Source organism: Engystomops pustulosus, chromosome 4, assembly GCF_040894005.1.
Source record: "Engystomops pustulosus chromosome 4, aEngPut4.maternal, whole genome shotgun sequence".
Lineage (NCBI taxonomy): Eukaryota > Metazoa > Chordata > Amphibia > Anura > Leptodactylidae > Engystomops > Engystomops pustulosus.
In genome coordinates this window covers 118,930,793-118,957,735 of record NC_092414.1, presented here as the reverse complement: position 1 = coordinate 118,957,735, position 26,943 = coordinate 118,930,793, and the positions used below count along the sequence as shown (strand labels likewise).

At 42.4% G+C, this 26,943-nt stretch overlaps 1 protein-coding gene across 4 annotated transcripts in view; it reads right to left on the bottom strand.

Annotated features, from left to right (window-relative positions):
* The window catches only part of RELN (reelin), a 510,672-nt gene that overhangs the window by 31,400 nt on the left and 452,329 nt on the right, over nt 1–26,943 (bottom strand). For 2 of the 4 annotated variants that reach the window (XM_072147208.1, XM_072147210.1), the window contains exons 53-59: nt 19,048–19,225; nt 18,423–18,598; nt 18,158–18,261; nt 11,904–12,146; nt 11,483–11,658; nt 3,591–3,664; nt 2,879–3,040 (exon numbers count right to left, since the gene is read on the bottom strand). In XM_072147208.1, the coding sequence (XP_072003309.1) occupies nt 2,879–3,040; nt 3,591–3,664; nt 11,483–11,658; nt 11,904–12,146; nt 18,158–18,261; nt 18,423–18,598; nt 19,048–19,225 (1,113 nt within the window). The remainder of the gene's footprint in view (nt 1–2,878; nt 3,041–3,590; nt 3,665–11,482; nt 11,659–11,903; nt 12,147–18,157; nt 18,262–18,422; nt 18,599–19,047; nt 19,226–26,943) is intronic. The other 2 variants (XM_072147209.1, XM_072147211.1) reach the window with 1 other exon arrangement.

Genomic DNA, 26,943 nt, shown 5'->3' with positions numbered 1-26,943 from the left:
GCCCGCTCCCGGCCACCTATAGTTTTTTTTCAAAACTCGGACAACCCCTTTAAGCTTTTCAGCAATTTGTGCAACAACTGTGTTCCAGCAACAAACCAAAACATCTGCTGTTTGGATATACCATCATCACAAATGTGGTCATCCAACCATCACAATTTTGCCATAATAATTTAGATATTTAAACTTGCCATTTTTAATTACTTTCAATAAATAACCTTTAACTCCTTATGGACTGAGGTACTTTAGGGCTTTCGGACCAAGCCCGATTATTAAAATATACCCTGTGTCATTATAAGGGGTTATAAACTTCAAATGCTTTAACATATCTTGGTAATTTTGAGGTTATTTTCTCGTCACATTTAGTACTTCAAATAAGTGAAAACATTTGGATGATATCTTTTGAGTTTAATTATGAAAAAAAATGGATATTTGGCAAAATTTTTTTTTTTCTTTTGCTTTTCAGCAGTGAGTCATAGCACCAAAAAAACTTCATAACTAACATTTTTCCTAATGTCTTCTTTGTGTTGGCATATTTTTTTATGCATCCTCTCATTTTTCTAGAATGGTATGGGGTTTAGAATTGTGGGTGGTAAACTGTATGGGCACACAAACAGGGCATAGAAGGGGAGGAGCGCAATTCAGAGCAGATTTGTCATATTTTACAGGCTAAAAAATGTTTATATTTTTTGTTATGAGGTCATATGGGGGCTTATTTTTCCCGATTTGAGAGCCACTTTTCAGGTACATCACTTAGGGGTTTAAATAGCTAATTCAGGAGATTTTATTAACTCTTTCTTGGTGAAGAAAATAAATTCATTAATTCTGGTTTAGGGTTTTTAGCTTTTTTTTTGTTCGCTGTACACCATAACATAAAAATAATGATTTACCTTTGTTCTATGGGTCACCACGATTACAACAATATCCCATTTATATAGCTTTTTTATGGTTGACTTGTTTTGTTTTTTTATTTTTTTGTATAAAGACTTGTTTTAGGGCTTGTTTTTTGCGGGACAGCTGTATTTTTTCTTGGTATCATGTTGCGGTAAATGTTACATTTTGATCACTTTTTAGTGTTTTTCTTACGAGGCTGGATGTGAAAATAACAATTTGCATGCTTTTAAAATTTTTATTACTGTGTTCACTATACGGTTTCAGTACTATTTTATTTTATTGTACGGGATGGTTGTAGTGATATCCAATCTGTAGTAATTACTGTTGTTATTGCGAAATTTTATTTTTATATCCGATGGGGCATTAGGGGATCTTTATTCATTGTTTTAATTTTTTTAAATTTGGACTTTTTTTTTTAACTGTTTTACCTTGTCCCAGGGTGGGGCATGAACAAGTGGTCATTTGATCACTTGTGCATTGTAATATACTGCAATACTAATGTATTGCAGCATATTGCATAGTTCTGCATAGACTGACACGAGCATTGTTAAATGATCTAGCAGGCATTTACTGCTGGCAGCCCTGCGATCCTTCATCGAATCTAAGAACTGCCATGGAAGCGGTCTGCCTGCCGGGTGAGTACCTGGCACTGCTCCAGAGACGCCTTGGTCATGGTCTATGGGTTTAAACACTTGGGATTGCAATTATCGCAATCTCAGCTGTTAGTCCAGGAGCCTGGCTGTCACATAAAGCCAAGCTACTTCAGCGATCAAACAGGCTCTGCTACTGAGCCCGAGCCCGGGCTTTTATTGGAAAAAGCAAGTTTTCTATACAAACTCTTTGGTAGTGTGAACACTGTTCTCTATGGGGACATGAGGGAGCCAGAAAAAGGGCTGCTGATGACAGGTTCCCTTTAAGGGGTTTTACTTACTGCACTGTATTTTACATCCCTTTACATATCAAGGTTGTTAATTGCACACTACAATAGTCCTTGACTAATAAATAGTCTTTAACCCCTTACTGACATTGGACATAATAGTAGGTACGAGCGGCAGTAACTTCCCGGTCCGTGCCATACTATTATGTCCAACTTCTGGCATTGACTCCCAAACAGAAGCGGTGCCAGAAGCTGCGAGTGCCCCAGGGCTGCACGATGTCTTTAGCAGGCTTCTTCTCCTGAGCATGCGCAACATCTCTATTGTAATGTGTTAAATCAATGAGGGCTTGCACACGCGATCAGGTGATCGCTTGTTGAAGCCAACCTGTAAGAAAAAAAAAGTTTAAAACAATTAATAAAGTTTTTAAATAGAAATAATTAATTAAATAAGTAAAAGTCCCCGAAACACCACCATTTCATATAAACATCACAAAATACAAAATCACAAAAAAGGTTAACAAACTTTCTAAAAATTGTTTTACATACGTTGAGGAGTGTAGATTCTAAAATGTAATTTATGGGGATTTACTAATATTTCGGCATGAGCATGATTTTGCGATTTTTTTTTTTTTAAGAAAATGTGAAAAATCGCACCTAAAATTCTGAGCCTCATCCTACAAAAATGAGAGGATGCATAAAAACATGTCAACACAAAGTAGACATTTGGTAAATGTTATTTATTAAGTTATTTTGGGGTTATGACTTAGTTATGTGTGGAAAAATTAGAAAATGTTGAATTTGTAGGTTGTCTATAAGATTGTCTTCTGCTCAGTACCCGACCTTTCATAAATAAACACAAAACATGTCACCAAAAATTTTCAACTAACATGAGTACAATGTGTCACAAGAAAACAAAATCACCTGTATATGTTAAAGTGTTTTAAAGTTAAAACCACTTATAGTGGCACATGGCAGATTTGAAAAATGGTCCGTGTCAAGAAGGTGAAAAGTGGCTTTGGCAGGGGTTAATTCCAACCAAATGGAAATCCTGATCATGCAAAAAACATTACAACTGGTTAATTATTGTTATAGAATCACATGACTTTGTACCTGGAGGAAACATAGTCTGGAAGTTGGAGTGTTACTCTTTTCCACAATGAGGTGTTGATGGAGTTATAGATTGTTGCTTCATGGAATTGGAATGGAGAGCAGCCAATGCTATTTGATGAGGAAGGAAGACACTGTGTCTGAATCAGCTGCCATAAATCCGTTCTGTTAGAAATAATAAACAAAAAAAAGGTCAATTAAATAAACACAATTCTAATTGGAAGAGTGTTATTTGCCATGATTCAAATCAAGCCCTTATATAACAATGAATAGTATTGAGCATATCTTGAAATGTGCCTTGTCTGCAGCTCAACACTGGTTATATATACTGGCAATATGTATCTCCCCCATTGGTTTAAATCGGAATTCTTGTTCTTGGATTTCAACCTCCCTGAACAAGGTGAAGCTTTATGTTTCATATATGAACTGTTCTGCAATGTGTAAATGCCATGTAATATCATTCTGGTTAGTGGTGTGTTACGGATTGTAAAGCCTTGATCAAACTTTCTGGACTTGATACAGATTTCAGAAAGAATTTTCGCTATTCTGCTCATATGCATCAGAAAAATTCCACATGTAAAAGCTGTAGATGTCCTTCATGAGGATTAGCAAAATTCAATGGGTCAGCCTCAGAGATCCTCCTGGAAATTCACATTGCATTTGCCAAAGACAGTTAATAGTCTCTAAAATTTCAAAAGCATATTTCCTTGCTTACCTGGCATCTTTTGTATACTCGAGCATAACTGAATGAAGATCAAAACAAGAATTTTCTTCACAACCTACCACAATCTGAAAAAAAAAATAAAGAGATGGAACGGGATACAAACTTAATGTCAAGATAAATGGAAATAAATAGCTAGATGAAAAGCTATAATGAACATTTCTCTATTTTTTAGACTGGTCATTTGCATTGTGAATTAATTTTTTTAGATTTACCCTTTGCAATAGCTGATAAATAAAGCTGACTATTACTATGTTTAGATCAAAAGTATCCAGCTTCTACCAAGCTCAACACTTTCAGATAATGGGGCAGATTTACTTACCCGGTCCATTCGCGATCCAGTGGCGCGTTCTCTGCGCTGGATTCGGGTCCGGCCGGGATTTAATAAGGTAGTTCCTCTGCCGTCCACCAGGTGGCGCTGCTGCGCTGAAAAGCATCTGAACGCGCTGGAGTTCACCGGCTCGGGCTGAGTGAAGGTAAGCGCGTCCCGAGCGACACATTTTCCGTTCTTAAATGCGGCGGTTTTTCCGAATCTGTTTTCGTTCGGCCACGCCCCCCGATTTCCGTTGCGTGCATGCCGGCGCCGATGCTCCACAATCCGATCGCGTGTCCCAAAATCCCGGGGCAATTCAGGTACAATCGGCGCAAATCGGAAATATTCGGGTAACACGTCGGGAAAACGCGAATCGGGCCCTTAGTAAATGACCCCCAATGGGTTTTAAAATTGACAGTGCCATTGACAGTGAATTAAAAATAAAATAAAATAAATTAAAATAATGTAGACTTAGAATGAATTAGAGACCACACATTTAACCATTTTGCTTTCCCAGGCACCATGCCTTCATATATACAGTAATTGAAACTAGAAGTTTTAGGTCAATTAGGATTGCAAAAATGATTAGGATTGCCTTTTCAGCTTTGCCATACATTTTCAATAAGACTGAGATCAAGGCCGAGACTGTTGATACAGTACTCATTTCACTGTGGATACTGACACACTCTTACCAGCTTCAGTCAGTATCTTCACAAGGTCTTTTAATTTTGTTTTTGGGTTGATATACACAAAACATGTTTGCCACTGGGACACATAACCCGTAACTTCCTTGAGTGGTATGATGGCTGGACAGTCTTGTCTTGTTTGCACTTGTGTATTATTGTTTAGACAGATGAGCAAGGCACCTTCAGGTTTCTGGAAATTGCACCCATGGATGAACCAGATTTATGAAAGTCCGCAATTCTCTTACTGATATCTTGACTGATTTCTTTAGGGTTTCACTTGATGTGATTACACAAGAAGATGGACTGTCCCAAATTGTTAAAGGCATAGAAATCTTAGTGTATGTAAACTTTTGACTTTGCAGAAATTAATAGAAATGCTTTAAAAATGTCTCTCATTTCCCATTTGGCAAATATAATAATTTATAATATTTTTGGTAATCCTAATTGACTTAAAACAGTAACTTAGAAATCAGTTAGCAAACTGCCTGACCAGAGTGTTACTCACATTGAAGTGATTGCTTTGTTTGACTTAAACGGTTAAAGGAAATATACCATTAAAATCAAGCATGGATAAAACAGGGACTCTTACTCATAGATCCAGACACCCTAACTTTTGTAATATACTTATATTTGTTACCCATGGCCTCCTTCCTATTAAAATCAACTTTTAAAATTATGCTAGTGAGCCTGAAAGGCTATTGGGCAGTTGCCAAAGCTCCTCCATGCTGCAGATTCATAGGTTGTTAGAATGTCTCCTCCTCGCTCTCTGCTTGCTCATCACTTCCTCTCACCTGTCATCTCACTGCAGCACAGGAAGTTTTAGCACACCATGGGAGGGGCAAAAGTGCTCATTGTACATTGTAACAGCCTGTGAATCTGCAGCATGGATGGGATCTGGTAACCGCCCAGAGCCTTTTAGGCCCATTAGAATAATTTAAAAAGTTGATTTTAGAAGGAAGGAGGTCATGGATAACGTATATACAAAGATTACCACCGTGACAGTGCCTGGATCTATGAGTAAGTTTTATCTTACGGATGGTTTATCCGTGTTTGATGATAAATTTCCGTTAATGTAGCAGAAACTCACTGTGAGTACTCTCCATACATCCTTTATGTCTATGCACCGTACCAGTATGGCGTGTGATGTTAAGTGGTAAGAGTCTGTAAGCCATGAAAATGCAATCATCTTATTATAATTCAAGGGTAGTTGAACTAATAAGCAGCCCTAAAAGTATATGTGTGGATACAGAGGTAGATCTTTAGAACTGATGATAGAGACCATTTCTACAAAGATGTGAATGAAAATTAACACTGACGCTTTTCCCACAAAACTAGCATTTATATCAATGTGCTACATATCACTATGCCCACAGGTTGAACTGCATTTACATGGTGACAAGTTCCATTTAGACACCAAATTTTCCTTTCCAAAAATAGATTTATTACAATGTGCTGATCATTTTTGAAATCATGTACATGAATAAATATACAAAGTGAAATAATAAAATTTAGGCTGTCCACAGTGGGCACTGTCCTCATAGTTTAGTGTTGTAAGTGGTATCATGTTGGTGCACCAATAAAGTGGTCCATGGAGTAAGTTATAACTGAAATCTATGTGAATTTCTGATATAAAGATAGGCAAAGACAAAGGCGTACATTTCCTGTCACTCTTGGTTCATCTTCAACAGGTTACAGAATATTATATTTAATATATTTAAAACAGCAAACTGGCAGAAATACTTTTATAAACTTCTCAGGCTAAGCCTTGTGCACAGCCTATTCATCTTATGCAATACATGATACAAGGGTCTTCCCACTATAACCACTAGCACCAATTTAGGCCCCTTCCACACTTGCGTTGCAGATCACGTCAGAGTTTGATCAGGGTGCAATCAGGGTTTGGTCAGTGAAAAACGCACATTTTGCATCAGAGTGCAATCAGTTTTCAGTCAGAGTTTGTTCAGTGTCTCAGTTTTTCATGCACGTTTTTGATGTAATTTCAATGCGTTTTTCACACGCAGAAAATGTGCGTGAAATGGACTCAGGACTGAGCTCTATCTTTTCTATGGCAATTGATGCGTGAAAAACGCATTGCACTTGCAAGTGTCTCAGAGTGCAATGCGTTTTTGATGCATCTCCATAGACTTAGCAAAAAGGAAAAACGAAAAAGATCCAGCTCACCAATCTCGTAGTCTGCTTCCAGCGCACGGATACAAGAAGATCCCCATAGACTTAAGGCAACAATGAAAGAATAGAAAAACCAGCGCTTCCGGAGACGTTTGTAGTATAAAGATGAAAAAATTCTGTTCCTTTATTTGTTCCTCTTTAAAATCATAACACGGCAGTGTGCACATACAAGGATACACGGGGTAAATCCAACGCGTTTCGCTCAGACGAGCTTAGTCATGGATACATCTACAAGAAGTTCTTACCTCTATTTAAACCTCGCGCTGTTCAGTGGCGTGTGACATCACGACCACGCCCCCAAGTCACATGACGGACACAGAATGTGACGGTCACGTGACTGGATCACATGATCGGGGCAGCCACACCCCCTAGCAAAACAACGGCGTGGTAAGTTAAAAACTTAATTACAATCGTTAAAACCAACCTGAAAAAGTTTTATGTGGAAAAGGACAATAATGCGCACCTGTATTGAATTATTGTGTGATATCAAATACAAGATATAAAGAAATAGATATACATATACATGGCGCACTGACACTCGGAACCTAATAAAAAATGACTTTATACAGCCAAACATGAGTTACTCTCTGGACCCAATCGCTAATTAGTAAGAAGAAAGTATGTATACATGCAAGAAAGCAATCGTATTGGAATGCACAAGCTATTGGCTACCTCATCGATATGATACAGGTACATAAATCCGGGCCTGTACCAACACAAGCTACATAATGCACTACTGGCGTATATAAGTCATATATAAAAAAAAAAGATGCATATGATGTAAAATGCCTGGCACCTCTAATAGCACAGGAGTAAATCCTGTCTTAGGTTCAAACCAAACGGTTGTGTAGTTTTTAAAAGAAACATCCAATAGGTTTCCCTATTCATCAGCTTTTTCTTGTGGTCACCACCCCTAGTTGGTCTTTTCACCTTTTCTATGCCCATCCACTTAAAGGAGCTGGTGTCCCCATGGTGGATGTTTCGGAAATGTTCAGAAGCCGCAGAGATATTTGTTAGATTAGTGTTCCTAATGTCAGAGAGATGTTTTCTGATCCTTGTTTTCAATGAGTTCGTGGTGCATCCTACGTATTGTTTGTTACAAACAATGCATGTAATGAGGTATATCATGTAAGTGGTGTTACAATTAACGTATGTCTGTACTTTGTAACTTATTTTCGTTGTGCACGATGTAAAGGTGTCGGTCATGACTAAAAAACCACATGTTAGACATCGTGTGTGACCACATTTGTGGTTACCCACATGATGTAACCAGGAGTAGTCGTTAGTGTTATTCTCAGTGGATGTAAATAGACTTGGGGACACCAGAGACCCAATAGTTGGGGCCTTTCTGGAGCTAAACCGTACGCCCCGTTTAAGGCAGATTTTCAAATCATTGTCTTGTTCCAAAATTGGAAGATATTTATTAATAACTTTTTTAATCTGATGAAACTGATTGCTGTATGTAGTAGTGAATGGGATGGGAGTCAAACCCTCACCTCCTTTTTGTGAAGTATTGTGTTGTTTGTCTTTCAAAAGTGTGGATCTTTGTATGTTGTTCAATCTTTTTTTAGCAGAAGACAAAATCTTCGGTTTATACCTTCTCTCTAGTAACCTATGTTCCCAATCCTTTAGATGCTGATGAAATATAGTATCTGTGGAGCTGTTTCTGCGGATACGAATCAATTCCCCAAAGGGGATGTTATCCACGACGTGCTTCGGGTGGCACAACGTGGACAACAAAATAGTGTTCCCTGACACCTGTTTGCGGAAGGGGGATACTGTGACTATGCCCTTTTTGGCTTCCAAAGTAACATCCAAAAAATCTATACTAAGGCCCCCAAAGAAATGCGTGAATTTCAAATTCATCTCATTAGAGTTAAGGTAGGAAACAAATTTCTCAAATTCCAGTGGAGTATCGTTCCAAATCCACAACAGGTCGTCTATATAGCGGCCGAACCACCCTATAGACGACCTGTGTGGATTGTTGTCACAAAAAATGTACTGTTTCTCCCATTGTATCATGTAAATGTTTGCAAGGGAGGGGGAAAATTTTGCCCCCATAGGGGCCCCCTCCACTTGCAAATAATAGTGATTATTAAACATAAAAAAATTGTTTTCCAAAAGAAATTCTGTTGTCATTAGGATGTATTCCTTGAGTTCTAGGGAGTACGTGCTGAACTCATTCAAATGTTTGGCCAAATATGTAAGAGCTTTCTTGTGTGGGATTGACGAATACAAAGCACATACGTCGCAGGATGTCCAGCTATATGTGTTTTCCCACTTGAAAGTTTCAATTTTCTGTAAAAGATGTTTAGTGTCTCTGAGGTAACTGGGTGTAACCCAGGTTAAGGGTTGTAAGTAATGGTCAAGCCAGTCTCCCAGTCTCTCCCCAAGGCTCCCAATGCCAGCGACAATAGGTCTACATGGCGGGGGAAAAATCCCTTTGTCAACCTTGGGGAGGGAGTGGAAGACGGGCGTGACGGGAAACTCAACATATAGAAAATCCCTAAGTTTTTTATTTAGAACCCCCAATGTCAAGCCTTCCTCTAGGTGTTTCCTCATGCTGTTTTGACAGCTTTTGGTCGGGTCAGAGGAAAGTCTGCGGTAAGTCACAGGATCATTCAAAAGCTCCTCATTGATTTTTTTGTACAAGGATGCGTCCATAAGGACAACAGAGCCCCCCTTATCCGCACTCCTTATAACTAGATCTTTGTTATTTTGAAGATCTCGTAGGGAGAGTCTTTCCGAACTAGTTAAATTATGTCTCTTTGGTGTACTACTACATTTTGATTTAAGTTCGGTCAGCTCTCTCTCCACGAGATCTTGGAATTTATCCATATGGTCGCATCTAGACATTAAGGGGTAAAAAGTTGGATTATTAGTTATAAATGGTTTAGCAATCTGATCATTGCATGCAGTTGATTCGTTCGTCAACGACCTAAGAGTAAATACATTTGTTTGGTCCCTAAAGTCCATCCCCCCATTCTCATACTCCAAACTCTGGGTACGAGTGTCCTCTGGGCTGAGATCAACAGATGAAGTGTCGGTTTCCCCAGTAGGCTCATCCACCGGGAGACTAGGCATCTTGTTCATGAAGTGATTCTTCAATGTTAAGTTCCTTAAAAATTTGTTAACATCCAATAATGTCCGGTATAAATCAAAATCTGTGGAGGGGGAGAAATTGAGACCCTTGCTTAAAACTCTCATATGGCCCTCTGGGATGATATAACTTGAGAGATTCAAAACTGAAGAGTTTAAGACCGTTTCTTCGGTTGCGTAGAGACTGCACGTCTCGTCTTCATTCTTTCTTCCTTTTATTGTCCGGTGTTTCCTGCCTGCCCTCCTGCCCCGTTTTTTGGAGCCGTATTGGTGTAATTAACGGCTTGGTCTGAGGCGTCATCAGAGAAACAGGAGGAGGAGCTGTTGATTGATTCCTCTGTCTCCGAAAAACTGACATGTGGCAAGTTTTTACTTTTCTTGTGTCGTCTATTTTGTTTTGTTTTCAGAATGGATTTGGGGGTACTCTTCTTGCTAGAGCGGAAGGATTTCCAGGTGTATACCTCATTATATTTATAGTCCAACAAATCTCTGTCGAATTTTTTCTTCTTCATTTCCATGATGCTGTTTTCCATTTCGGTTAGGTTAGATTTCATTTCTTCTTCCACATTGGATAGATTTTCTACGGGTGATAATTCACTTAGCTGATTTTTGATGTCCTCCATTTCGAGTTTAATATTGGCTAATATATTACTTTCTTGCATGTATACACACTTTCTTCTTACTAATTAGCGATTGGGTCCAGAGAGTAACTCATGTTTGGCCGTATAAAGTCATTTTTTATTAGGTTCCGAGTGTCAGTGCGCCATGTATATGTATATCTATTTCTTTATATCTTGTATTTGATATCACACAATAATTCAATACAGGTGCGCATTATTGTCCTTTTCCACATAAAACTTTTTCAGGTTGGTTTTAACGATTGTAATTAAGTTTTTAACTTACCACGCCGTTGTTTTGCTAGGGGGTGTGGCTGCCCCGATCATGTGATCCAGTCACGTGACCGTAACATTCTGTGTCCGTCATGTGACTTGGGGGCGTGGTCGTGACGTCACACGCCACTGAACAGCGCGAGGTTTAAATAGAGGTAAGAACTTCTTGTAGATTTATCCATGACTAAGCTCGTCTGAGCGAAACGCGTTGGATTTACCCCGTGTATCCTTGTATGTGCACACTGCCGTGTTATGATTTTAAAGAGGAACAAATAAAGGAACAGAATTTTTTCATCTTTATACTACAAACGTCTCCGGAAGCGCTGGTTTTTCTATTCTTTCATCTCCATAGACTTGTATGGTGCGTTTTTCACACGCGTGACTTGCAAAAGTAGAGCATGTCGAGATTTAAACGCGTGTTAAAAAAAATGCGAGTCTGGAAAGACCCATTGGTTACAATAGGTCAGAGTGCAATGCAAGTTCTGCGCGTCAAAAGCACGCGCAGAAAACATGCGTGAAAAACGCAAGTGTGAAAGGGGCCTTATAGAGCTACCATTAAAGTCTATAAAATCTGTATCGCATGACTTGCCTACATGGCCAGTCATATTAGGAAAGTACTCACAGAATGTTGGAACTCATACTGGATATGGCAGTAAAAGATGGGTTTTTCCTTTACGGGGACCTATGTATATTGGAGACTATAGATCTTACCTTGAACTGCATCATATAGCCAGGTTGTATAATAAGTTCTCTAGAGGATAGTATATTGTGCGTTTTGTCTTTCTTTTTGTTTGGCCAAAAAAGATGGAATGATGGATTGCCACAGAAACCCGCTGTTCTTACAGCATTCGGGTAAAAACTCCAATGTTCATCATGGGACGTACCTTCTAGTAAAAGAACAAATATTAGTCAATTTCTGATATCACAGGTAGTTACTCACTTTCTTGCTGATAAGATGTTAATACAGGTTATTGGTTGATTATAACAACTGATAAATTTGTATAGCACCACAGCACATTTATTTGTATTCTGAATATTAGCATGCCACTGAAGGCAGGTGAAGGCTATCATGAGAAGAAAACCGTATGGAACTGTATACATAAAAAGTTATATTTAACAGTTATAAACAAACCATCATCAAATGTGTCAACAAGCTGGCTTGGGTTGATCTCAGCTCCCCCGATTAATACATTATCAAGGGCCCATTGTGATCGATCTGGACCTGGAACAACATAGCCATTGCTGATGGTAAATGGCTGCCACCATCGCAAGCGAGTTGTGTTGGTTTGGGCAGGCTCTGGAAGAAGTATGTAATCATAGCGGACTTCCATATATTTTTGGTAATCCATTTCATGAAGTAATGTCCAAGAGATACCTATTAAAAGATAAAGCGTTTTAGTAAAAAGGAACATAGCAAACATAACATCCTCACATACAGCTTATGTTGCAGCTGACCTAGATACTTCTAAGCGTCAAAAGACAGACAGGCAGAACTGTCAGAAGAAACAATAACCAAAGTCAGGGCAGGTGGAGTTCTACTGTAGTCCATAGAAGAATGTAATAATAATAATACATCTTTTTTATATAACATCATCATATTCTGCAGTGCTTTACAGATCGAATTTATGGCAGGACAAGCAGCACGAATTAAAAAAAAAAAATACAACTGAATAACTTCCTGTTTGGGGAATTAACAAATAGTCATGTCTATCTTGGTATCGGCTGAGGGCAAAACAAGTTGCCATTATAAATGACAGTGGCACATGAGTACCTATTGACTGGTCAAGGAGAAAGAAGAAGATAGGCACAACCACAATGAGCTACAGTAGCAGCACTGTGGGCACTGTAAGTCACTCAGCAAATTTTAAGGGATATAACAAATGTTACCAACATTTGGCATGGTATATAAAAGGGTATCGCCACAAAGACAAGATTCTTAACCCCTTAACGCTCTGCGCCGTAGCTCTACGGTGCAGAGGTGCGGGGAGTGTATGAAGAGCGATCACGGTTGAGCCCTGTTCATACACAGGTGGGGGTTGTTGCAAATTGCAGCAAACCCCCACCGCTAATTTCAAGCCCCCCGATGAATGTCGCTCCCCCAAATGTTATCGGGGGGCGGTGATCGGTTGCCATGACAGCCTCGGGTCTTCGTCAGACCTGAGGCTGCATGGTTTCTGAAGATTCGTTACAATGAGCCAGTGGCTTATTGTAATGAATCCTATGCAAAAACACCATATACTGCAATACAGAAGTATTGCAGTATATGGTAGGAATGATCAGACCATCTAGGGTTAAAGTAACCTAGATGGTCTAAGAAATAGTGAACAAAAAAAATGTAAAAAATTAATAAAATATTAAAAATTCAAATCACCCCCCTTTCCCTAGAACTGATATAAAACATAATAAACAGTAAAAATCACAAACAGATTAGGTATCGCCATGTCCCAAAATGCCCAATCTATCAAAATCTAAAAATGGTTATTACCGGCGGTGACCTTAAAAACAGGAAATGGCGCCCAAATGTCCAAAATGTGACTTTTACACCATTTTAATGGAATAAAAAGTGATCAACATATTGCACAGTCCTCTAAATGGTAACAATGAAAACTTCAGCTCATTTCGCAAAAAATGACACCACCCACAGCTCCGTACTCCAAAGCATGAAAAAGTTATTAGCGTCAGAAGATGGCAATTTCTTTTTCTTTTTCGTACACATTTGTTTAATTTTTGAAAATGTATTAAAACGCAATAAAACCTATATAAATTTGGTATCACCGTGATAGTACCAAACCAAAGAATAAAGTAGAGGTGTTATTTGGAGTGCATGGTGAAAGTCGTAAAAAACTGAGCCCACAAGCACATGTTTTTTTTTTTCAATTTTGTAACTTCTCTTAAGGTCGGGCTGCCATCTTGGATGAGATCGTGGAGCTGTGTTTCTGTCTGTCTTTGCTGTGTGGCTGTAGTCATGCCCCCTGCCCGGCGCTGAGAGATTCTTACTGATTCACAGCCCATGGTGAGCAGAGAGAGAGGCTGAAAACTACAAGCTACGAGGAGATAAGTGATCCGAGGGAAGGGGGTGACAGGCACGTGTCAATAAGATGTAGCAGTACTGTGTGTGTAATAGCTATCTAATGGATATCATGATCTGTGAGATGTAGCAGAGTTTTGTGTGCAATAGGCATCTCATCATCTCTGATCTGTCTCATCTCTCTTTCTATGTGTCAGTGTGTTAGTACAAAAGTCAGATGAAAGTGCATATACACCTTGTACCCTGATAATCTAACCACATTGTCACCCCAAAGCACTAGATGGATAATACAGTAATGTGTCTTCTTGGTGAGGCCCCGCCAACACCCTGGGATTTTAAACTAAGCAGCATAGAGAGTGAAAGGAGCTAAAACAGCAATAAAACTGAGTAAAATTGTAGAGTAAGGGGTTAAAATGATCTTTATTGTGTTAACATCACCAGGGGATTTAAATGTGAGAATTTTCTTTCATGGAAAACCCCTATAAGTAGGGGACTGCCTGTACTAGGGCCATTGTATATATTTGGTGTGGTGGCATTGCATAGTTGAAGGCACTGTATATACATACCGTATATACTTGTGCATAAGCCGTGTTTTTTAGCACAAAAAATGTGCTAAAAACTTTACCTCGGTTTATACACAAGCTCCCCGTGGCTCCTCTTCTGTCCGCTGTAACAGAGAGGCGGCCAAGTGCTCTGCCGGCCAGTAAATACTATGATGTCATTAGCGGCTGCATCATAGTGTGCTCCAGCAGAGCGCATGGCTGCGTCTCTGCCGGCTATTACAGCTGACAGAAGAGGATCGTGCCAAGCATCTGGGGGCGCCAGAAGGTGTGTATGTAAGTTTATCTTTTTTAAGTGCTGGGAAAATTGGGGGCTGACTATATACTAAAGGGGGGATGACTGTATATTAAAGAGGGCTGGCCAGCTAATAAAGGTGGCTGGCTGGCTAATAAAGTAGGATGACTACTAAAGGGGCTGGCTGGCTAATAAAGGCGACTGGCTGGCTGTATACTACAGGGGGATGGATGTATACTAAAGAGGGCTAGCTGGCTATATACCAAATGGGGCTGGCTGTATACTACTGGGGGAAGGCTGGCTGTATACTACAGGGGGCTGGCTGGCTATATACTACTGGGGGCTTGCTGGCTATATACTGGGAGGCTGTGATCAATGCAGTATATAACGATGCAATGACTTGGCTTATACTCAATAGGTTATCCCAGTTTTTGGTGGTAAAATTAGGGGCCTCGGTTTATACTCGGGTCAGCTTATACTCGATATATATATGGTAGTTTGGTGGCACCAATTATAATTTTTTATCTGGTGGCACCAATTGTATTTTATCTGGTGCCACATTTTTGGGGGCACTGGATATATTTTTTGAGCACTGTATGTATCTGATGTTGCTGTATATATTTTTGTCGGCATTTTATATATTTTATTTGGTGGCACTGTAGAGTTGGGCCACCATTTGTATTACAAGTGTGTTCTTTTGTAAGGGTACATTCACACGTGGTATGCCCGCCGTGCGGGCATACCGCCGTGTGCTGGAGAGGAGGAGGAGGTGACCCCTCCTCCCTCAATAGAGAATAGTGGCACATGGTCGCACACTCGCCGAAAGATACAGTATGCTCTATCTTTTTGCGGTGTGCGGCCACATGTACGTCCCCACAGACGGCCATGTGAATAAGCCCTAATATATCTTTGTACTGAGCTTGGTTTTGTATTTATGCCCTGAAGTCCATTTTGTCCCAAGTGATAAAAGACTACCTGGCCTCAATATTAATTTCACCATTATCTATTTATTTCATCTGATAGCAGGCAGTCCTGTATAGAATATGTGATAGTTGTTTTAGATGGAGAGAGGCAGGAGTCCTGTATAAGGAAGGAATGAGTGAGAGGGTTTCTTGGTCCAGGCAAATGTTTGCTATGGGGCCCATTCATTTTGGGTAATGCCCCTGAACAGTCTTGTCTGCTGTTGTTTTTTTTTTAATGTTACTTTCTTTTCAGTACAAACAGCTTGCACATGTATTTAAGAAGTGTCCAAGACACATTTGTGTCGCACGAGACATATTTACACTAACCGGCCATTTTATTAGGTACACCATGCTAGTAACGGGTTGGACCCCCTTTTGCCTTCAGAACTGCCTCAATTCTTCGTGGCATAGATTCAACAAGGTGCTGGAAGCATTCCTCAGAGATTTTGGTCCATATTGACATGATAGCATCACACAGTTGCCGCAGATTTGTCGGCTGCACATCCATGATGCGAACCTCCCGTTCCACCACATCCCAAAGATGCTCTATTGGATTGAGATCTGGTAACTGTGGAGGCCATTTGAGTACAGTGAACTCATTGTCATGTTCAAGAAACCAGTCTGAGATGATTCCAGCTTTATGACATGGCGCATTATCCTGATGAAAGTAGCCATCAGATGTTGGGTACATTGTGGTCATAAAGGGATGGACATGGTCAGCAACAATACTCAGGTAGGCTGTGGCGTTGCAACTATGCTCAATTGGTACCAAGGGGCCCAAAGAGTGCCAAGAAAATATTCCCCACACCATGACACCACCACCACCAGCCTGAATCGTTGATACAAGGCAGGATGGATCCTTTCATGTTGTTGACGTCAAATTCTGACCCTACCATCCGAATGTTGCAGCAGAAATCGAGACTCACAAAGTTCGACGTACTGTGCTTTCAGAGATGCTCTTCTGCCTACCTTGGCTGTTACGGGTGGCGATTTGAGTCACTGTTGCCTTTCTATCAGCTCGAACCAGTCTGCCCATTCTCCTCTGACCTCTGGCATCAACAAGGCATTTCCGCCCACAGAACTGCCGCTCACTGGATGTTTTTTCTTTTTCAGACCATTCTCTGTAAACCCTAGAGATGGTTGTGCGTGAAAATCCCAGTAGATCAGCAGTTTCTGAAATACTCAGACCACCCCTTCTGGCACCAACAACCATGCCACGTTCAAAGGCACTCAAATCACCTTTCTTCCCCATACTGATGCTCGGTTTTAACTGCAGGAGATTGTCTTAACCATGTCTACATGCCTAAATGCACTGAGTTGCCGCCATGTGATTGGCTGATTAGAAATTAAGTGTTAACGAGCAGTTGGACAGGTGTACCTAATAAAGTGGCCGGTGAGTGTATGTCGCAGCTGCACTATACTGCACTTAAACGGGCTTTTCGATGCACCGACGGACCGTCAGCCAAATTTATCATCCAGAGTCCGACAGAAGTGTGTCATACTCCCCATGTTAAAGGCGCACCAAAAAAAAGTGGTGCACTCTGTCGGAGCTGTGCAGAGGGCACCAGATTCATTAAGAATGTGCACCAGAAATCTTGAAACTGGCACACCCTGCACACTCCACAGTCAAACTGTGCAAAGTGCAGTTTGCACTGTTTTTAGTAAATTGGGCCTTTGTGTGCTAAAAGTAATAAAAAAATGTCACCAAAGCTCAACTCTCCCTTCAAAACAAGGAAAATCCTTAGAAAATGGGCTTCAGATAAAATAAAGAAAGAAACAGTACTTTCAATTGAAGATCACATACACCACTCCACCCTGTTCTGAAATGGAAGACTCTTAGTGCTTCAAGGCTTGGCAGTTACTCCCAGTCATGGTATATGCTGTCAGCATTGATCCATTTAACAAAATCTTGCTTTCAGATGGAAAAAACAGCCAAACTTTTTAAACTTTATATGCACATTTTAATCTATGTTTGTGAGTATTTTGATAATAAATAATAATCTCCTTAAACCTTGGTGATCTGCACGAATGGCTTGTCTCCATTTTCATAGGATCTATGGCTGTTTTTTCCATCTGAAAGCAAGATTTTGTTAAATGGATCAATGCTGACAGTATATACTATGACTGGGAGTAACTGCCAAGCCTTGAAGCACTAAGAGTCTTCCATTTCAGAACAGAGTGGAATGGTGTATGTGATCTTCAATTGAAAGTACTGTTTTATTCTTTATTTTATCTAAATCCCATTTTCTATGGATTTTCCTTGTTTTGAAGGGAGAGTTGAGCTTTGGTGACATTTTTCTACTACTTGTTGCTCAGCATTTGCAAGAGAGATTGCTTTTTTACCAAATTGCTCCTCTAAACTTCACCTTTTTCACCAGGAAATATATTTGTTTGTGACTTCACTTTGTGTGCAAAAGACTGTGTTACATGTGCTCAAACTCTTAAAATGGAATTATGGTACCTGGTTTGTTTAGCTTGTCATACATTATACGTATATATTATATATATTTTTACCATTCTCTTTCAGAACATTATAACCGATCTAATGAAGACAATTTCTGCTATACATGGTAATATTTTCATTTAGCCATTTAAACTTACCTCCATCCGTTGAATAATCTAAAAGAACACCCTCTCTCCTACATGTTGGTTGATGGCACGTTGTTATATTTTGACTGCCAATCCTTGCCCAATACTGAATAAACCTGGAAGTTAAAATATTTGTGTAAGTTTATCAGTGGTCAAATTAAAGCTTTAGATATCTCTCTTCACTTATAATAATACAATCATATTTATTTTTTTTAAATTGCTGTACATGAATTATTAGAAAAAATATATAGAACAATACAATAATAATAAGCCTTACTTTGCTCCCCTTAAATCTAGATCCTGGGTGATTGTTTGCCGAACGGAAGATGATGAGAAATAAAGGGCAGTGTCCTCAGCTAGAATACCACAATCAGTACAAGTTTTACCCCCCTCCATAGACAGCCAGGAATCAGGTTTCAGTACATCACTGTCAAAGCGCTCTTTTAGAAAGGTCTGTAAAGCAGAACATTCATTTACAATCAATAAAAATGCAATTGATGCATGTATTGCAATACCTGCAATATTGCACGACTGGGTGCTTCTGTCACATCATTTCAGCTATAATTGAAATAATATATTTCCTTTACTGTTTAGTACAAAAACAATGGGGGAAATTTGCCAATACTGTTGTAGGATGCACTTATTTGCAAACCAAGTTTGCAACAAGTTCACTGAGTGCAAGTCATTGGAGGCCTACTGTTATTTTTAATTTATTGAGTAAGTTCAAATAAGTACACATATACCATTATATTTGCTCCAAAATGGACAAGTAAATTTGGTGCCTTCTACAACTCCTCTTATCTGCATACCTTCTATAAGATTACTTTGCACCAAATTTCTGTGCCTTTAGCCTAGTTTATCTCCACATGTATGGTATGATTATGGTTATGTATGGTACTCACCTTCAATGGATGGGAGAGGTAACAGTTGGGCCCAGAGTATCCTGGATCACAAATGCACTGTTCTTTTAAGCAATCCCCATGACCATTACAGTTGTCCAAACAGCCTGGTCCAATGTATAAGTTGTCAATTCCCCATTGCATATCTGAATACTTCTGGTAAAATCTAAACCTGACAGGACTACAACGAAAAGTAAAAATGTTAAGAATTGTCCTCCTATAAATACCAGGGTTCTGTCTGCCAGGGAGGAAATAGTGGATGCCAACAAGCCGCACAACCTTGTTCTTTTCAGGGTATTCCAACATGGCTAATAGCAAAATGTGGCTGTGCCCCACATGAGAAAACACGTTGGCATCCAACAGCAGCATTTGTAAAGACTTATAAACACAGAAAGGGATGTTAGAAGATGTGCCAATGCTATAACAGTGAATCATGCTGTTATACATATGCTTAGCGCATATAGTATAAGACTTTTTTTCCATAAATGTACCACATCTTGAGTGCTATACCAGTATTTCTCCCATAAACATGGTGGTAATTTCTATGATGAAAAAAGTGTGTCCTTTTTCATTGAATTTGTTGCATTACAAAAGATATCCCAAAAATATAGCAGACAGGGGTGAACGTCGGATGTGGACCCAAGATATATAAACAATTCTATGTTTGTCTTCAACACACAAAAAGAATTGATTAACATGTCTTTATCCTACGGAAAACTCTATGAAGCACTGGTAATGTGATGACGCAATCACACCACGTCATCCGTGTCATCTGTGTCATCCGTGGAGATGAAGCAGCTGGAGATCCGGAGGATGGAAAGTGAGTAATTAGTTCATTTTTTTATTGTCTTCTACCGGACTGCATAACAATAACTAGGGTTGCTAGATAACTGTATAATAATAAGGGTGGCTACTGGGCAGTACATTAATTACTGGGGGCTGCTGGACTTTCCATCTTTACACCACTTCTCCGGTAGTATACCAGAATTTCTTCTATAACGTTTTCTCCTATAAACATGGTGTTAATTTATAAGATGGCAAAAAGATAGGCATTTCAATGTGTGTCTTATGTTATAAAAAGAGTCCTTATTCATTGAGTTTGTTGCATTATAAAAGATATAGCAGACAAGCATCAGATGCATAGGCAGAGCGCTTGGATGTGTCTCTTCTTGAGCGGCAACAGTGGAGTTGTGGAGGATGGAAGGTGAGTGATTAGTTTATTTTTTATTGGCTTCTACTGGACTGCATAACAATAACTAGGGGGTTGCTGGATGACTATATACTAATAATAGGGGCTGCTGGAGGACTATATATCAATGAGAGGGACTGCTAGTTGACTATATATTAATAAGAGTGCTGCTGGAGGACTAAATATTATATATTATATATGAGAGGGGCTGCTGCAGAACTATGTATTAATAAGGAGGCTGTTGAATGACTATATATTAATAAGAGGGGCTGCTGGAGGAGTGATGTCTATATCTGCCTCATGGCAGCACTAGTGGAGAGTACATTTTTGCCACTACATAGTAATGTGCAGTATACAGTATATTTATGTGTATTATTGCTTGTATTTATGTTGTATATTCACTGCTGGTATATGTGTGTGTGTGTTGTATATTCGTTGCTGCAATATAATTATTGAACTTGTATTTGAGTGTTTCTTATATATATACTGTATGTGTGTATTTTAATATGTAGCATTTAAATAGTGTTTATGTGTTTCATACGTATGGTGTATATTTGTCGAATATATATGCAGGGCCGCATCTGCCATGAGGCGGGATGAAAATTTCGCCTCAGGCGGCAGATGCGGAGCCCTGAGGCAGGCGGCAAAACAGCTGTAGGTGATTTGGGCACTTGCCCGAATCACCCACAAGCAGTACGAACCTGCCGCTGCCACGATTCCTTACAGTTGCGCTGATGTATGGAGGACGCAGGCGGCATTTGATGATGTCATGCCGCCTGCGTCCATGAATAGCAGCGCTGCCGGCAGGAGCAGGGGGAAGGCTGGCTCCCGATGGGCTGATGAAGGAGAAAGGTCCAGTGGGGAGCCTGTGCGGAGGCTTCACTGGCTGGTGGAGCAGCAGTCAGCTGGAGAGTTATCACTTTGCTGCTGCTCCACCACAGCTCCGACAGCCAGCTAAGGATCCTCTGCTGAGCTCTCTGCTCCTTCTGCAGAAGCTCCGATTAGCAAGCTCAGCCCACTTCATCAGCAGCTATGTGTATGCTGCTGGATGCCTGCTGTGTGCATGCTGTGTATGTTTCTTTGTGTAAGCTACAGGTATGTTGCTGGGTGTATGATAGGTGTATGCTGTGCATGCTGCTGTGTATGTTTCTGTGTGTAAGCTACAGGTATGCTGCTGCCTGCTCTGTATGATCTTTTGTATGTATGCTGTGTATAATGCTGTGTATATGCTTTGTGCATGTCTCTGTTTTGTAAGCTACAGGTATGCTGGATGCTGCTGTGTGTATGCTGCTGCCTGCTCTGTATGATGTTTTGTATGTATGCTGTGTATAATGCTGTGTATAATGCTGTGTATATGATGTGTGCATGTTTCTGTTGTGTAAGCTACAGGTATGCTACATGTATATACTGTGTATGCGCTGCATGTATATGCTGTGCGTATGTGATGCTGTGTGTATTCTGTGTGTATGCTGCATGCATATGCTGTGTGTGTATGATGCTGTATGTGATGCTGTGTGTGTATGATGCTGTATGTGATGCGGTGTGTATGATGCTGTATGTGATGCGGTGTGTATGCTGCTGCCTGCTGTATGTGATGCTGTGTATGCTCCTCCTGCTTGCTTATCTATTTGGTCAGCATTTGACCCCCTCAGTTACTGTTTTGCCCCCTCCATCTACCACCCGCTGATGTACCAGCAAGATCCTCAGAAGAAGTGTAAGTCATGATTCATTATAGGAGTAATGGTGTATTTCATATATATGGCTGATGTATGTATAGATTAGAAATGTGTATTAATGTGGAATGTTAATGTAGTAAGATGTGTGTATATATATTGTGAGACACTGAAGGGGTTAACTGTGGATGGGCGGTATGTTTCCCCAAGGTTTTGCTTCTATGCAAGGCCTTAGTGCTGAAGTGGGTTTGTCCAGCACCTTGGACACAGGTGATGGGAACAGCCCAATTAGCTTGCATAAAATCACTTAGCAGAGCTGGAAAGGTTGTCTCTCTGTGGAAGGAGGCTGAGAGGACACAGCTCTGACCTGTGTGTCTGGAGCAGCACGTGAATTTTTGTTTAGTGTGAGTTAGTGAACTCAGTGTATAGTTAGTACCCGGACGGGTAGGTTATTATTTTGTTTTGTGCCTGAATGTAAAGGCTGTTTATTTTCCTGCTGAAATAAACACAGGCTAGACCTGTTTGGACTATACTTTGGTGTCACTGTCGTGAACTGCACCACAGCACCCCGCTACCACGGTCTCTACTGGGCCAAACCTCCACATATGGTGCTTCGGATTGCGGGCAGTTCAAAAGACATACACCCGACAGGCTCGCTACATCCTGCAACATTGCATGGCCTGGGTGAAAGCAGCAGGCAAAGTGCAGGATAAAGCCAAGATGGAGGACTTTATTAAAGCCATGCTCCAGCAGCAGGAGGAGAGATCCCGCCAGCAGCAGGAGGAGACCAGGGCTAATCGGCAGCAGCAGCAAGCCATGTTTCAGCTGCAGGAGGAGAGGTCCCGACAGCAGCAAGCCATGCTCCAGCAACAGCAGGAAGAATCCAGAGCCATGTTCCAGCTGATGATGGAGAAGTTTTCTGGCATGGTGGCAGCACCGCAGGCGACGACTGCTGAGGGGTCCCGTACTGGTCTGCAGGGGTACCCGGTGGTCCAGCATTCCGCACGGGCTGCGGTACAGAAGGCTTTGCAAAAAATGGCGACGACCGACGACGTGGAGGCGTATCTCACGGTGTTCGAACGAACAGCTGAGCGAGAGGAGTTACCGGCTGAGCAGTGGGCAGATGTCCTGGCACCGTTCCTGACCGGCGAGTCGCAGAAGGCTTACTACGACCTGAGTGAGACGGAGGCCCGTAAGTACCCCCAGCTAAAGGCGGAGATTCTGGCTCGTCTTGGGGTCACCGTTCAAGTCCGCTCCAGCCGGGTCCACCAGTGGGCTTACTCAGAAAAGTTACCCCCACGCTCCCAAATGCATGACCTGATCCATCTGGTCCGGAAGTGGCTGCAACCAGAGGACTGCACCCCCGCACAGATGGTAGAGAGAGTGGTCCTCGACAAATTCACCCGTTCTCTGCCCTCTCGGCTCCAGCGTTGGGTTGGACAGGCCGGCCCCACAAAAGCTGAGGATCTTGTGTCCCTTGTAGAGAGGTATCGGGCTACAGAGGACCTTCTACTTACCTCTCCCTCACGTAGCAGTGCCAGTGACAGGGTCACCAAACCAGCCGGTAAGACTGCTACTGCGGAAAAGGGGAGATATGCCAGGTTGGGAGGGGGTTCATTGGGGGGCGTGGATACCCAGAAACCCAGTGAGGCTCGTGACAGAGGTCATGGCCGTGTCCAGTGCTGGCGGTGTCATGAAATGGGCCATATTGCTGCCAACTGTCCACTGTCAGGGGAGCCAATGGACTGCAGCCAGGCCCGGCGAGTGTCGCTGTTTGCCCGACCGGTTCTGTCGGCGGAGTCAGTCACGGGTGCAGAACCCCAAGTATGCATGGTCACGATCGGTGGTCACACAGTGGAAGCCTTGCTAGACTCCGGGAGTCTGGTCACCCTGGTGCGGGGAACTTGGGTTGACCCAGGACTGTACAGCGGGCGGAAAGTGGGCGTGTTATGTATCCATGGGGACACTCGCGAATATCCCACTGCCGTCGTCAACCTACATACCCCTTGTGGTTCTGTTACCCATGAAGTGGGGGTGGTGGGGACCCTTTTTCATGAGGCTATTATCGGCAGAGACTTACCAGTGTTTTGGGACCTCTGGAGCCGAAGACCCACCACAGGAACTGTTGCAGATAATGGACATCAGGTATGTCCGGCCTTGGCCCCTGAACCCTTTGAGGCCGATGTACACACACCAGCAGTAGGGGTGACCCCATGTGATGAATTCTCTCCCCTAGAGGTCCTTGCTGGTGAGGTCGAGGGCCACGAGGAGGTGGCCGACATGCTGGACCTTGAGATTTCCCGGGACAATTTTGGGGCTGCACAGCTACAGGACCCTACCTTGGTTAAAGCACGGGAGAATGTCAAGGTGATAAATGGGGTACTCCAGATACCAGGGGCTGATAAAATATATCCCCGAATGGTGATTATTGGGGAACTGTTGTACAGGGTCGACCAGATACGGGGTGAGGAGGTTGAGCAACTTGTAGTACCCCAATCTCACCGTAGGCTGGTGCTAGAGTTGGCACACAAACATGTGCTGGGAGGGCACTTAGGTGCTGAGAAGACCCGAGAAAGGATCCTGCAGCGGTTTTTCTGGCCCGGGGTATGGGAGGAGGTAAACCGGTATTGTAGCTCCTGCCCTGAGTGTCAACTTACTGCCCCGGTCTCCCACTTCAGGAGTCCTTTGGTTCCCCTTCCGATCATAGAAGTGCCCTTTGAACGGATTGCAATGGATCTGGTTGGCCCCATAGTTAAGTCCTCCAGGGGGCACCAATACATCCTAGTTATCCTGGACTACGCTACGCGGTATCCCGAGGCGATTCCACTAAGGAACACCTCCTCCAAAACTATTGCTAGGGAGCTGTTCCAGGTGTTCTCACGCACAGGCCTCCCCAAGGAAATCTTGACTGACCAGGGTACCCCATTCATGTCTAGGGTGATGAAGGAGATGTGCAAGTTACTACAGGTAAAACAACTCCGCACCTCTGTGTATCATCCTCAGACAGATGGCCTGGTCGAGAGGTTTAATAAGACCTTGAAGGGGATGCTTAAGAGGGTGGTCAGCAAAGATGGGAAGGACTGGGATTGTTTGTTACCCTATTTGATGTTTGCCATACGTGAAGTTCCCCAGTCCTCCACGGGTTTCTCACCCTTTGAGCTGTTATATGGCCGTTCCCCACGTGGGCTTTTGGATGTAGCCAAGGAGACCTGGGAACAGGAGAGGACCCCCCACCGTAGTGTGATAGAACACGTCTCCCTTATGCAGGACCGCATAGCGGCGGTAATGCCCCTTGTAAAGGAACACATGACAAGGGCACAAGAGGCCCAGTCTAGGGTCTACAATAGGACAGCCAGACTCAGGACCTTTAACCCAGGTGACAGAGTGCTAGTTCTAGTGCCCACCGTGGAGAGCAAATTCTTGGCCAAATGGCAAGGGCCATATGAGGTCATGGAGAGAGTGGGGAAGGTAACCTACAGGGTATCTCAGCCGGGGAGGAGGAAACCCGAACAGATATACCACGTGAACCTCCTAAAGCCATGGAGGGAAAGAGAGTCCCTGATGGCCATGGGAGTAGAGAAGGCGTCTGTCTCCAAGAAGGGGACACCGGAGGTAGGTGTACCCGTTGCCAAGGTGCCTGAAGTACGGATCTCGGAGTCCCTCTCCAGGGCCCAGATTCAGGAAGCGAAGGAGTTTGTGCTCCGAAATACGGATGTGTTCTCTAAGTTACCGGGACGTACTTCAGTCATCAAGCATGACATCATAACCGAACCCCACGTCCGGGTACACCAAAAACCTTACCGGGTCCCTGAAGCGCGCCGGCTTGCCATAGCCGAAGAAGTCAGGCAGATGTTAGACCTGGGGGTTATCGAGGAGTCTAAAAGTGACTGGTCGAGTCCTATTGTGTTGATTCCCAAACCGGATGGTTCCCTACGGTTCTGCAATGATTTTAGGAAGTTGAACGAGGTGTCCAAATTTGATTCCTATCCCATGCCCAGGGTTGACGAGTTGATAGAACGACTTGGACAGGCTAGGTTCTTCTCCACCCTTGACCTGACGAAAGGGTATTGGCAGGTACCCCTGACTGACAGGGCTAAAGAGAAGACCGCTTTTGTTACCCCTGATGGGCTTTTTCAGTACGTGGTACTCCCCTTTGGGCTACATGGGGCTCCCGCCACATTCCAGAGGTTAATGGATCTCGTGCTAAAACCTCACCGGAGTTATGCCTCGGCATACTTAGATGACATTATAGTCTATAGTAACGACTGGGAGAGTCATCTGGCCAAGGTGCAAGCAGTGGTGGACTCCCTGAGGGCAGCAGGGCTGACAGCGAACCCCCAAAAGTGTGCACTGGGTCTGGAAGAGGCCCGTTACCTGGGGTATCGTATTGGGCGAGGGGTCATCAAACCCCAAGTAAACAAAGTAGAGGCGATCCAGCAGTGGCCACGACCTTTGACCAAGAAGCAAGTGAGGGCTTTTTTGGGCATAGTGGGCTATTATCGCCGATTTATCCCCGACTTTGCGACAATAGCGGCACCTCTGACTGACCTGACTAAGGGTAGCAGGGCGGTGATGGTAAAGTGGAGTGAAGAGGCTGAGGGGGCGTTTCAGCGACTTAAGACGGTTTTGTGTGAGGGACCGGTACTGATCACCCCTAACTTCACCAAGACCTTTATTGTGCAGACTGACGCTTCTGACGTGGGCTTGGGGGCTGTCCTGTCCCAAGTAGTGGAGGGTGAGGAACATCCTGTAACATTCCTGAGCCGCAAGCTCACACCTCCTGAAAAGAACTATAGTATAGTTGAGAGGGAGTGCTTGGCGATCAAATGGGCTCTGGAGTCCCTAAGGTATTATTTGGTAGGGCGGCAGTTTACACTGGTGACCGATCACTCTCCTCTAACCTGGATGAGTCAGGCCAAGGAGAGGAACGCCAGGGTCACAAGGTGGTTCCTAATGCTCCAAAATTTTAAGTTCACGGTGGAACATCGAGCAGGAAAATTGCATGGGAATGCCGATGCCCTATCCCGTACCCACTGT